This window comes from Acanthochromis polyacanthus, chromosome 4 (genome assembly GCF_021347895.1).
Source record: "Acanthochromis polyacanthus isolate Apoly-LR-REF ecotype Palm Island chromosome 4, KAUST_Apoly_ChrSc, whole genome shotgun sequence".
In the NCBI taxonomy this organism is placed as follows: Eukaryota; Metazoa; Chordata; class Actinopteri; family Pomacentridae; genus Acanthochromis; species Acanthochromis polyacanthus.
In genome coordinates, this window is record NC_067116.1 from 26,377,404 (window position 1) to 26,391,926 (window position 14,523).

The 14,523-nt window shown below is 39.9% G+C and overlaps 1 protein-coding gene across 1 annotated transcript in view; it reads right to left on the reverse strand.

The window, feature by feature from the left end:
• Nucleotides 1–14,523, reverse strand: part of atp13a3 (ATPase 13A3) — a 42,115-nt gene that overhangs the window by 23,535 nt on the left and 4,057 nt on the right. The window contains exons 2-4 of the mRNA XM_022194716.2: nucleotides 6,780–6,860; nucleotides 2,522–2,608; nucleotides 2,261–2,434 (exon numbers count right to left, since the gene is read on the reverse strand). Coding sequence (XP_022050408.1) covers nucleotides 2,261–2,434; nucleotides 2,522–2,572 — 225 coding nt within the window. The 5' untranslated portion in view covers nucleotides 2,573–2,608; nucleotides 6,780–6,860. The remainder of the gene's footprint in view (nucleotides 1–2,260; nucleotides 2,435–2,521; nucleotides 2,609–6,779; nucleotides 6,861–14,523) is intronic.

Consider the following 14,523-nt stretch of genomic DNA (forward strand, 5'->3'; position numbering starts at 1 on the left):
ATAACATTTTATTGTTGTGACAGCAGTTATGTGTGCTTAAGAAAATAAGCTGTAAAGTGCTTGAAGAGATGTGATACTAACTAATTAACGCCTGCAGTGAGCTACATTCACTCAGTACTGAATTCTAATGTACGGTAGGTTACAAATATCATAGATCAGTGAAGGACACTTAGCCATGATGGATTGGCTGGTGAAAGCATAATGTGGTTTTTGATGGTCTACTGAGGCAGAACGAAAAAGAGAGTGAAAGATAATACTTTGAGTTTATCTTGATCTTGGCAGAGAGAAAGCAAAAATGTCTCTGCTATCACATGTTTTCAGACTCTTCTTGGATTTTTGTGCAGGCTGTTGTCAGGCTACAGTATATTTTTCTGATTGCATATACCGGGCTTTGCAAAAGTTCTGTTACACTCGGTTTCATGATCTTTAGAGACGTTTACATGTCGGAGTGAAAAATTCCATGAAATAAACTGAAAGTTCTACCTTATAGGCAGGTGTCCTTAATACAAATTTTTTTGTCCGGTGAAGTTGTATCAAGATGGAAGTCAAAAGAGTTGAGATATCTGCTCTCCTTTGTGCTGAACATCAGCCGGATGACCGTCCACAGAGTTGCGGAGAGGCTAAAGAATGGTGAAGATCTTTCAGGTCTTCACCATTCTTGAAAGATCACTGAAAGATCTTCACCATTCTTGAGCCTCTCCGCGACTCTGTGGACGGTCATCCGGCTGATGTTCAGTTGCTTGGCTCTGTCAGACTTGTTGTGGCCAGCATGAAGGAGAGCAGATATCTCAACTCTTTTGACTTCCATCTTGATACAACTTCACTGGAGAAAAAACTTGTATTAAGGACACCTGCCTATAAGGTAGAACTTTCAGTTTATTTAATGGAATTTTTCACTCCGACATGTAAACATCTCGAAAGATCATGAAACCGTGTAACAGAACTTTTGCAAAGCCCGGTATTGTTCCTCAGCACTAAAAATTTATCTTCTGAAATCTAAATTCCTAGCTTACGTCTGACCCAGGCAAGCGAGTCCAATGTGTCCTATGGGCATCTAAGGCACGTCATTTTACGCAACTCCTTGTGCTGCTGTCTATTTGTGTTGCCTGTTACTCTGCTGTTCAGAGAATATAACAGAACTTTGTCTTTGTTTCATCAATACATACAGTTGCACTTCATTCTATTGGTGAGGCAAAGAAGATTTCTTTGCATAACACCAAAACAAAGACAGTCCATTTATGTCTCACCAACTAGCAAAATATACACCATATGGCTCTTTGGACTTCAGTTGTTATTTTCATACCCCATCTTACCTTTCTTGTTCCAAACTAACATTACAAAGGAAAGAATTCCATTCCTGTCTAAAATATATTTACAGTCCACAAGATGGGTGTTCACAACGCTTCAACCCGTCATAAGAACATGTAGAATTCATCACCCACAATCAAATATATTGATTTCTACACAAATGGTTATGGATGAATGGTAGCTCAGGCATACAAACAAATGACCAATATAGAAAGAACAAAATGCAGACAGCCAAAAACATACACACATAAACACAAAAGCACACGAGTGTTATGAACACACTGTTGGAAGAACAGCAAACTATTTGTGCATTCTTTTTTATGCTACTGCTAGTCTCAATGAATTACTGTGCTACTACAGCTGTTTATATGCAGCTCTGGAAGAACATGGACCTGAGGTTTAGGTATTCTGCATATATCCTGGTGAGCTTGATTTTCTTGGTTTGAAAAAAAATGCAGGGATAATTTTTATTACGGCACATTCGGAAGCAAATGTGTCAAATCAGAACTGCTTCATTTCATTTAATTGAAATGGAAAAGTAACATTATTCTTGGTAAACATCCGATACAGTACTATATCGACTGTAGTATTTTTCTAAAGGCCTGTCAATGAGATACATAAATAATCACTACTTTGCCATGCAGTTACTTTTCTGGACTTTCAATACCTCAACATGTGACTGGACACAACAACATTTTTTGTGATTATGGATTAATTTGACAGTTATTTTCTTGATTAATTGAGCAAAAAATGCTGTTTACTGTTCTTCAGTGATGTCCTGCATTAGCTTATTATGTCTAACAAAATCAAAACTGCATTCTATTCAAAGTAATTTATGACAAAATAAGAAAAGTGTCTGAATTTAGTAACTGATTATTTGGCAAGTGGTTGTCAGTATATTTTCTGTTCATGAACTGATCAGTGAAGCAATGCAGCTGTAGTGGCCACCTACCGTAGAACGCAGCAACACCACTTCAGCATCACGGGCTGTGGTACGGGTGCAGGTGGACTTGACGCACCATTCTGGCATCCAGTAGAGCAGCAGGAGGAGGAAGCCCCCTGTACATAGTACCCCAAGGCCCACCAGGGCCAGTCGCCAACGACACAGACGGTAGCCCTGCAGCTCCTTAGGAATGAGAGAAGAGTGCGCTCTGATAAGTCAAAACGCAATTATTCTCACACCAGTAGTGATGGAATATGAAAAGAGTCATACCATCTCCTCCTCCTCCCCCTTGTTGAGGACCTTCAGGTCTTCCTTCTCCATGCTGCCGAACAGTTTGCCAAGCCCCTTCCTTAGTTACTGCAAACACAACAGACAAAATGTCCGGGTGAGGAGTGTGGAAAAAGATTTCACAACTTTAAGCAATGAATATTGGTCAGCAGATATATTTACTGTCAGATAGTGGAGACAGTTACAATCTTACTAATCACTCTCAAAGCCTTAAACTGGGATTACACCGCCTTGTGGATGGGCAAACACACAGCTGTAAAAATCACGGATACATAGTTGTTCAAAATTACAGCCTCTGCATATTCCACACAAGCACACTAATGCTGTTGTAGTGTAGTGGCTGTGCGGACTCCAATTCGAGGCAGCAGGCAGACGTCTGTAAGAATCCATACCGACTTGTGCAAATGACAAAATTTGCATGGCTATCCCTAACAGACCCACTCATACTTGGAGATGAGAATGAGCAACAGTGGCCTTGACACGAGAAACTTTCTTCAGTTTTGCCTGTTTTTATGAAAATAACAATTTTTACCACATACAGGAACTGTTCAGACTATGAGACAAGCATATGCACTGCAGAATATCCAGTAAGGAAGATAGTGAGCAGGACCCTTCGGTATTTTCCTAGAGCTGGTAAAATCTATTTCAAAATGGTGTGAACCCTTATACAGAATGTGGGAAAAGAGCTAAGAAGAGGTAATACGGTCTATTAATACAAAGTGCAGGAAAGCTAACAGCACTCAGATGTTCTTTAGAGCACATGAGGCTCCAACCACAAGAATGCACAGCAATTCCTCAACAGGTGCTTGACCTCAGAACACCTGAGATTATCTCTTAAGAGTGTCAACATACCTAACACACAGATCGACTAAGTCATCAGATTTGTGTTATCCAATATCAAGCTCGTCTCTCCTTCCCCCTCTCAGTTTGTCCCAGAGGACTAGCCAGCTGCCAGGGAAGCCACGCTATGACTGTGTCAATGTGTGTGAATTCTGCCTTGATACTGACAGAGAGGGGCATCTGTGTCAAGACAAACAGGCCACTGGAAATACTAGTTAGACTGCAGACAATCTGTCTTGATTGTTTTGTTGCTATGTCCAAGCATCTTGTAAAGCTTGATAATAATAATACTAATTAAAAATAATAATAAATAATAATTACGATTATTATGATCATTATTGTTATTTAATTGCTTATGCATTGCGTTAAGTTAAATGAAAATTATTGCGTACAAAGAATCAAACTCTCAGGAAGTATTTTGACAGAATTAGTTAGGCTACTGCCTCCAATGTCACGAGATGGCAATCAATTAATAAATCAGATATGCACAGGATTTCATTGGGGCTTCTGGGGAAACTGGCAATAGCCCATCATGTTCTGCTATAATGCCAACCCATCTTAGGACTGATGAGGGCCAAAACACACGGTGAAGGAGCTTAATCTTGAAGCTTTTAATCATTCCATAAAAATGCCACAAAAAAGGCAAATTAGGATCTACATCAATATCTTGCTTCTTTGTTTACAGAATTTGCTTCAATCCAGGAGGAGGCTGAACAAAACCAGACTCTGTTTGTAAGCGATTTGTAACAGCACAGCTTGTCATGCTCCCACACACAACCGTACAGCTGTACATTTTGTTGTGACTTTTGTCTAATTACACTCCAAGTTGACACTGTTAAAATTCTGTTACAGTGCTGTTCCTTTTCCAGGTCACCATTGGTGGGAGTCAAAGCTGAGATAACTTAAAAACATTTCAAAATACATAAATATGGAACAGTACAAAAACAGAAACACACAGTGCTGTCATGGTGTCAGGGCATGGTGCCCACCCTCAGCTACCCTGTTACTGCCCCCACCGCTTTACAAAAAAAAAAAGTCCCTGTATTGCTGCCCCCACATTCAGATCTTATCTGCCAGCTGCACTCGGGTGGACTTTTTCTCTGGCATACTGTGGGATATTTTGCTTAGGACCAAGCCCTTCCTAGTATTTTACAATGGCAGCCCCCCTGGCCAGCGCTAGGCAGTGGGGGAATTTCTGCTATGACTGGAAGTACCGACAACAGTGCATCGTGGACAAAGTCATAAGATTTCTGCCCTGGAATGATGACTCAGAGATAGCACACTAATAAAAACAGCAACCAAAAACTATTTCAAAGTATGACACTCATGTGGTTGCTGAAAAAAAGACTGTTACATGGTCTGTCCAGATGACAGGGGGATGAAACCTGTAATTACAGGCTCCACACAGACAATGGAGCAGAGTTAAAACTTTGTGGCTGAGAGACAGACACATTGACCCTGTTTATGGCTCAAGTTCCAATATGTTACACATTAACTCAAGCCTAGTTATATTTTCAGTCAGGTCGTTTGATGGGGAACAGTTACAAAATCTCAGTGTATTAACTGTGTATGGACATGTTTAAAAACCATGTGAACATTGTGCACATTCAGATGACAGCAAAAGAAAGAACTGATCACTTGATGCTCTTCTAGATAGCAGAAACAACTAAAGGTGCTGAATCCTTCCACCTATCAGTCAAATTTGCATCCATGTCTGCCCAGACTCATATATTTCAGGTAGTGAAAACACTGAAGTGTGTGAAGATAAGGAGACAGAAAACTAAATTCCTTGTGTTCACAAGCTCAGCAGAAAAGCTTCAAACACGAATGTTGCTGTACAAAAGCTAAAGCACAGAAAATCTAAACAGAAGCCACCATTTAAAGATTAGTGCCCCAAATCAGTATCTGAACAAATGAGAAACTTTGTGGCAATCTCCCTTCCTGTTCCAAGATATGGCGGTGAATAATAGCCAGGACTCTGTTTTATGAGGTCACAGTGAAGTGGACATTTAGCCACCAAATTCAAATCAGTTTAATCCATGTGTCCAAGTAAATGTAAATTACAGATGTCATATGTTATGCAGTTCCACTCAGGTGTTCTAGATATAATGCGTATACAAGAATGAGATGGAGGGAGATAGACAAAAACATGCCTCCAGCCAAAGCTGGTCCTTGTGCGACGATGTAGACCACAGCATCCAGATTTTCTATACTATATTTAGAAATTCATTTTAGCATTGTACTTTCTTTTATATCTGTCTGAGAGATGACACCATCTGTGTTAGATTACAGTGTTTGCCATACATATATTTTTTTGGTGATGGACTAAGACCAGACAGCCCTGGCTCATCCTGCCTCATCTCTCTCTACTTGCAGAATGGGCCGCTTTCATGGCTGTCCTCAAAGTCATTTGACTGACTCTCCACAGAGCCTGTTACCCTACAGACACACTAACTCCACTGTCTTGAATTCCTTGTTCTGCTCTCCAAGACGCCTGCTGTGACCTGAAAGGGTATTCCAACTCGAGCCTGCCGCAGGTGGAGAACTGGTTCATGAAGCACTACGTCGAGCTCACCAAGGCTTCAGAGCAGGATAAGGATATCATAAAGTCCCAGGGTGATAAGATAGTCGACTACCATTACCAGCTGCAGTCCAAGATGATGGAGCTGGAGTCCAACTCATGGGAGAGGCAGCTAAATATAATGCTCAGTTATACATTAGTCAAAAAACACTTTTGAAAAAATGTGTGGGTGTGCCTCATTACACACACACATACATGCCTGCCCCCCTTTATGTCATTAGACAGTGCAATGCTTCAGTGGTATAAAATAATACATTAATGAACATAAAACAAGTCAATCAATATCAGCAAATAACCGCAATAACGTTCTGAATGCTGCTGACATTACCTCACATACTGTAGTTAGTACGGTGCAATCTGCTGCTGGGAATTTACATCTTAGTTGTCTGGTGATTTGAATTTGGATATTTGTGGATATTGTGGCTACATAGAATACCACAAAATTAGAAGGTAGCTAGAATGTTGGTGAGCATTCATGGGAAAATAAATCTTTAGCTCAAGTTCAGTAGGAGCCCAAAGCAGTAAACTAGAAACTGAATAGGCTTCTAGGCACCTTAGAACAGAATAAAAGAATAGAACAGCCATTTTATTGTCAACCAGAACATACACTAGTTGGTGCACATCATGACTGAAACTTCGATGTAAAAAGCTCGACATCGGACTGATAAAAAAACAAGTACCGGTAGTTTCATGGTTGTCCTGCTGGTTTGCATTGAAACTATTCTACAATCACATTTCAACAATATGTTTAATTCAGCCAAAAAGCTTAATTCATTTGTCTAACAGATTAAAGTTTCTTGTTGTTTGATAAATTCCTACCTTGAGAGCCAGGGACACGATGCCCCAGGCGGTCCTCCTCCCCACAGTTAGCTTGCTCTCTCACCACACCAACCTGGAACCCTAAAGGGGCAAACACAAAGCAAAACATTTTTTAAAAAGTTTAACTAGGAGAGACAATTGACAAAACATTAACATATAATCTGTAGGGGAAAACCACTCACGGTTAAAGTGCATCGAAAAATACAAAGCACATGCCAAAACGTTCAATTATCTACAGTTTTTAGAGAACGTATTTGTTGCGTACTAGCAAGCACTCAGCTGGAATCCTCTGTTAAGTAAAGATTCAATGAGAAACTGAAATTGTGCTTCAGACTTTTTCCCCAGACTGAAAGACCAATGCCATCACTTTTTACATACTGAAAAATCAAAAATTCAGATACCACTCTAACAACGGATTATTCAGATATTTGGGTCCAGCCCTAAAATATTCATCCCAATCCTTTCAGCACAAGATCTTTGGTTCAGTACGAGACTTTGTTTGTTCAATGCGCCCCATGATCAAAACAGTTACTGTCAGAGCAGTGTGTTTATGTTTCATTCAAGCTGAAACATTTTGGCTTTGCACTAGTCTATAAGCTATGACATGCTAATAGGGTTAGCTGGGAAGACACTGTGTGTGACCACAACCTGCCACAGCTCCCAAACTGAAGCCTGCAGCAACCCTCGCAAAGTCTGTCCAAGCTGCCTGCTGTGAAGCCCAAACTTCCACCTGCCTGCTGTGCCCAACCTGCCGATTACGGTTCCCAAAGTGAAGCCTGCCGCCACGCCCTACAGCACCTAAAGTATCCAGTTTTGAAACTGCTGTGTGTCAAGCCAACTTGGATTAGAGTGGTAGGTAGAGTGGCACCAGATCTTGGGCGATAAGGAGAGAAAATACCCACACTAAAGCAAGAAAAGGCGAGACAGAGCATTTCAAAAACCTGCTTAATATGCAAATGAATTGAGATTAAGAAAAGAGATGTAGTCTCCTATAAGGGGAGGATGTATTCAGAGGCTTCCTGAAAAATCTAGCAACTGTAGTGGCTTTCTTAATATAAAAGAACAAGAAGAGCTGCCTAGCCCAACAGGTAGAGAAAACCTCCAAAGTTAAGGACGCAGTTGCCCAAGTTCAAAGACAGCTAGACAACCAAAGAAAAACTAGGAACAGCATCAGGCATGAATGTGGCACTAACCCAGGAGCAGCAGACACTTGAGAAGAAAAGATCCCATTGGCACCTCTATTTCCCCGCCATCTCCACCACCCTCACCTTTCCTGTCTCTGTCTTGCTACCCATTCTCCATCTCTTTCATCTCTCCTCTTTCCACCCTCACTCTATCACCCCACTGCTACTCCTGCAACCTCCTCCCTTTTCTCCACTCTCCTCTCATTACCCTGCTATTCCCTCACCCTAACCAAATCTTCTCTCCACCTTTATCCCTCTCCAACCACACTCCTTTCATCTCACTCTGCCTTCCTCTTTTTCATCCACCCTAACCACCTTGTCTTATTCCCCATTACCCCTCCACCTTCCCCCTACCCCTCTCACCCCCTTTGTTCACCCTTCCATTCTCAGCCCCTTTCAGGGAAACATGGTGACTCAGTGATTTGTGCTGTGGTCTAACAGAAACACCTCCACCTGTCCATCTGGCTGTTTCAGCGTGGAGTTTTGTTTTCCCCAGGATGCTCCGGATTCCACCCACAACACAAAAACACAAATCTTAAGCCAAGTGGAAACTGCAAATTGGCCCCAAACACTCAATAGGTGTGAGTAGGTGTGTTCTCCCTCCAACCAGGAACGTGGGCTTTTCGTTTGGCCTTGCAAACTCTACCCCAGCCTACCAAACTATTGGCTAGTTGGTTTGTGTATAACACAGAGTTGACTACAAACAGGCAAGGAGCCTTTCTGGTTAAGAAAAAACAAAAACAAACGACATACCTATTCCAAATGTGCTGTATGTATGTCCCAAGGCTACCCCTAAAATCAAAATGACATCAACATATTCCACATTTCATTAAAAAAAAAATATATATATATATATATATATATATATATATATAGTAGATAAGGCCTATCTGGGAATACTCAAACAGAATATGTTGTTTACAATTACTGATGTCAAATTTAGGAAATTGTCACATCCAGAATATTTGCAAAATATTGGTTAGGTGTAACTACAATAAGTGTTTGTGGCCAGTTGACTCCAGGAGTGTGACTGAAATGTATACTTTGACTATTATTTTTCAGACTCATTTTGAGTTTAATTTCTGCAGTAAAATACTCGGAGACACTATGAAATTCGACGACATGAACATCTATCCATCTGGGTATCTGAGGAGGTGCAGTCTTTTGGGGGTTCTTAGTCTCCTCTCTAATTGAATATGAAACGAGCGCTTGCAATGCAAGATCATCAACAATGATCAAATACAAGATTCAAGGGGAATGAGCTTAAAAATTCAGTCTGTTTGTCCAACATCTGTCAGTAAACATCAGATTTACCAACTGACAGCAGACAGTGCACTAGCAAAATAAATTTCCCACTTTCCCCCCATCAGAAACAGCCACAAAAAAGCTTAAGTACAACAGCAGATAAGATATCCCTCTGGTTCTGAATACAGGGATGACAGATGAAATCAGTGTTCTTGCTGGAACATCGAGGACCCTGTTTGGGGCCTCCAGGAGTCAGCATGACTTCAGAGATATTTATAGGTTTCTCGAGCCCAGCCTAAAGCCACATTGTTGTCTCTCATTTGATTAGTCTGCTATTGTATTAATAAGCAATGCAGCTTGGGGAAAAAATAAAACATGAGGCAGCTGCTGATCTTTTTTCAAACAAAACTAAACATGACAATCATCAGTGTTCCTGGAAAGAAACTGTAAGATGTCAAAAACAAAATCTACAGAATATTTGTATATCAAACCACAACAAAAGGCATAAACATGAACAGCTGATCGAGCATGGCTATGGCACAGCCTAATAACAGATACATTAAGAGATGATTATCAACACATACTATATATTAGTATTTTATTTGACAGTGCTGTGAACTGCTTTCAACCTACGATGAGCAATAAATCAATAAAGCCATCAAAAAAACATTATTGAAAGCATGTCTTGAATAATCAACTTAGCTGTTTTAATTGTTTTAGCACGATGAACAACTTTAAATATCACATTTTATCTTAAGTGTTTAGATGTTTTGCATAGTTTGTAACTACAAAACCTGAACATAAAAAAAAATTCACATACAAATAGCTCCAAGATGGCTAAGGCTAGACATTTTATCCTTTCCCTTTCTGTCTTGTTCCTCAACACACAGACAAAAAGGAAAATGTGAACAATGAGCCATGACCTAATGACATAAGTCTATAATTCATGGAAGCATTTAGAGGAAAAAGTGTTTTGTTGCCATCATACTCTGCACTCAATGTGCTTTCTTTATCACTTCCCTTCCTACTCATGGGGTATTATAGCCAAGCTTTGTTTCTCATCATGAGCTGGTCTTGCTGTTTATCAATGTGACCACCGGGCTTACTAAAAAATCTTTGACCACCTACCCTTCCTCTGCTGTCTAACTACAAATTCTTTCTCAGTCAGCTTTGAGAGGCCACCACCAATGAAAATACAGTTTTGGGTTGTAGCATCACTAGTTTAACTTCATTTCTCAAGCTGTAACTAAATGAAATGTCTTTACAGTAGGAAAGCTCTTTCATTGATCAAATATTAGTATAGTAGCGTTCACATAAGCTACATTTTCCAGAGCATTGCTCAAGCGACAAACCAAACAGAGCTTTCACTGCAGTCTGAAACAAAACCAAGGATCAGTATGTGGCGCCACCGCCATTCATGGCAACAGAAGCATTTGCATATGAACATGACATAATAATCCAATCCTCACTGCAACACTGCAAAAACCAGCTAGCAGCTTGTATACAGCTAACTACATGAGTCTCACTGCCTACTGGTGGCAAATGGCTAAAATGCACAACGTAGTAAACTACTTTCACCATGTTGGAGTAGCTTGGCTTGCTGGTAACTGCTAACTGTACTCACTACACTTGTGAAGTACTGTGAGCTAATTCACTAAAAACCCACTTAACTTGTGAAATTATGAATATTATCTGTAGCAGACGTAGCAAATCAACAAGGACACTGCTGCTTCCAGTGTCAACACTAGTGGGAAGATGTTCTTCATGTAAAAAAAAAAAAAAAGAACCATCAGAGCAGATGTGCAACTCATATAAAAGAGCTACCTTCTTCTAAAGCTTTCAAATCAGTAAAGTATGAACCATCCAGTTCAGTTCAATGCAGCAAACATCCACAGCTTATTAAGACATTGGCTTCAAATGCATTATAGATATCCCAAAACACAAATAAAATACTCAAAGGAACTCAAAATGTTTATTGGGAGTCAGCCAGTTTTAAATTCATGCTTATATCAAATTCATAAGAACTATAATACCGATCATCTCAGGAGCATTGAGCACTGCTGTATCTGAACATCTTTCATTTGTTCATATGAGGTTAATTTTTACTTATTAATCGTTGCAAGGCCCTTAATGCTCTGGAGCTGTCTTAACTTACCTGTAACTTCAACAACAGACATAAAGCTTGCCTCACTAATAAACAACCAATCCCTGTCAATTAGTATGCACTGCCAGTATTTATTTATGTTCACTCACTCACAGATGTGGTTTACATGCTCCCTCATAGCTATTAGCTAGCCTTTCGACTGCTAACCACGAGGGAAAACAAGGGTAGAAAGCCCAATGTTGGAGAAACACAAGCAGATGAGGAAGATGTTGTAAAGAAAAAAAATAACATGTAAGTTGTAGGTCTGGGTAAAATAACAGAGTTTTATTTTGAACTATGATTTGCCTTCCAAGGATTATGAAGCAAAAAACATCAAGTCTAACATTAAGTTTCACAACAATGCTCTTGTTTTGTCTTGCGGTAATAATCCAACCCAACCCATTCCTTGACAGTAGTGCATTTTTTCCTCCCCTTAAAAGCCCAAATGCAAATCAGGGTTGGTTGTTCACTTACTACCAGGGAACATGAATTCCCTAAAGATGAATAAATGCATAATGTTTCTAAAGCCAATGAGTAACTGTGTAAAATAATTATGATCTAATCATTGACCAAACCAGCTGTCACAATGATTTTTGCCTTAATCTAGCAGCCCTAGTCAGTCTTATGGGCCCACTGTGGCTTCAGGAAGCACAACACTAAACAGGACTACACAATAAGCAAATCCTGCAAGAACAAATTTGTTGTTCTAAAGAGAAACAGAGCCAATTTGTCTCAACATCTTAAACACAACTATGTCAAAGGATATGTTGAATGTAGGCGAAAGAACAATAGCAGCAGAAAACTATATACATGACTTCTACGACAGCAGAATGCTACTCTGTATACTAAAATAATGTTATTTGGGAAGCACATTTCTTAGGAAATGAAAGTCATGCAGGATTTCAGCTATTTAATTTAGATGTTTTGAAGTAACGAGACCCTGTAATATATGGTATATTTAATATATCATGGGTTGTAATACTGATTTGATAAGTGTAGGGCCAAACAGTTCTACCCAGTGAATGTGACTATTTATTAATTGTGAAGTATTTATGTAGGCTGGTACAGACAGACCCAGTAAGAAAGCTTGAGAAGCTGATTTATGTACAGCGTGAAACTGATACGATGGCTGCTGACAGCCACTTTACATGGCAGTTAATCTAATATGAAGGTTAAAACCATGAGCAGGGATCACTGATTGCCTTTATAGTGTTTTAATATGTTACCTTGTCATAATAAAAACAACCGCACACTGTCTCTAATAGGATGTGAGTATTTCTGTGGTATTCTCTACTAACTAAAAAGCTCTCTCCACTGAAGCTTTTTATGTCCGCCAAGGTGCAGTTCAATTCCCATGATTGGACAGGCAAAGGAGGCTAGCTGTAACAAATACACAGCAAACATGTAACCCTTAATTAGAGAAAAACGAATTAGTTGATCCATTTTTATAGCTCCCTAAAGTTCTTAATGTGCTCCTCTTCTCATTTTTGGAATATGTGTGCCCCTTAAGAAAAATGTAAGCACCAAGCTTGATCTGTGGGCTGAGCTGTAAAAACCAGTCTGATGCATGGAGGCCTCACCTCACAACTTCGAGGCCTTAAAGTATCTGCAGATAATGTATTGGTGCCTGATACCACAGGACACCTTCAGAGGTCTGTGGAGTCAATATCTCGACAGGTCAGGGCTATTTTGGCTACACAGCATCAGACAGGTGGTTTTATAATTATGGCTGATGCATGTATATGTAGTTTTCAGATTTTCTAGACAAAGTGCTGTCTAGGTGCTGGGTGACTCCGCTGCTCAGGTTAAACAACAAATGAGTCAAGGAAAGGTAACACTCATCATCCATTAACTGAAGCCACACTCTGCCCATAAATACATAACATATTCAAAGAAAACTTTCCTACATCTGATGTGGGACCTGTTTTGAGACATCGAAGCTACCTGTGCACATACTTGAATCAGTGCTCTCAACACATGAGGCTGATTTTCCAGTACCAACCATCTGTAGGATAGACAACCACACATCTGTCAACCAACACAAGCACTATTTGCGTCACTGTACTGTCATGACACCTGTGGAAATGACAGGCTGCTATTATCCATGTAGCGGTAAAAGCTTTAACGTGGACGAGATCAGAAAGTGGAAGACAAAAGAGTTCAACGCTATGAGAAGAAAAACTGGGGGGAAAGGGCTGGGAAAAGCTGTAATCCGACAGATCAAAAGTGTGCTAAGTTTTAAGTCAGGCCACATGCTCTGGGATTAACAGTGGCACTGCTGGACAGTCTATGAAAAATTGTTTTTACCACTGTGTGAGAGATTAAAACACATTTTTACTTCATAGAGCTGCTTACTGGTACAAAATGACCCTGGGTGAGACATAATATTTCTGCACGGACATAACAGCTTAGTAAATTATTCAGAGTCTCATTATTTCACAAGCAAAATTAAGCTGTAAATGTCATCTTTGTATGAGGGCAGACCAAGATGATAGATTATTACTTCATTTATTAGCCTAAATTTACTCTACTATTCCAAATGAGAAATGGGTTATGGAAATAAATATAAGTCAAACAGTGTCCCAGACAGGCAGTATCTCAGGGCTGTGAGGCACTGTGGCATCATGTGACGAGCTAATAGAGCAGACTGAGGTTTATCCAGGTTACTTTCAAAGCAAAGGTGTGCCATATACGTTTTGTTCATAAACACCACACATAAAAATAGTCAGATTTTTAGCAGTTACTTCTTCCTGCACAATATCAGTTTGGCAACTCCAAAACAACCACTGTATAACTCACAATGCAACAAGTGTGAGGCTGTGAAACAGTCATGATACCAGATAGACTAGTGGTCTCACTAACAACTGTAGCACAGTCATCTGTTTGGTATTTTTACCAGGTTTATGAAGGGGATATAGACTGCTTTAAAATAACTTGATCTTGAGCCACTTCATGAGCATCAATATCATTTTAAGACGGCATCTATCCTGATCTCAGTCCTGAGCTTTCTGTTGCAGACTGACATTTCAACTCGTTCAAACATTCAAGCAGCTGCTGATGAGAGCCGACTACAGTCAACAGTGTGGGACACACCATGAAACTTAAAACTGATTATCTGCCATGCATGTCCTAAAAACATCTCACAAACAACTGTCATTGTTTTTAAGTTTTT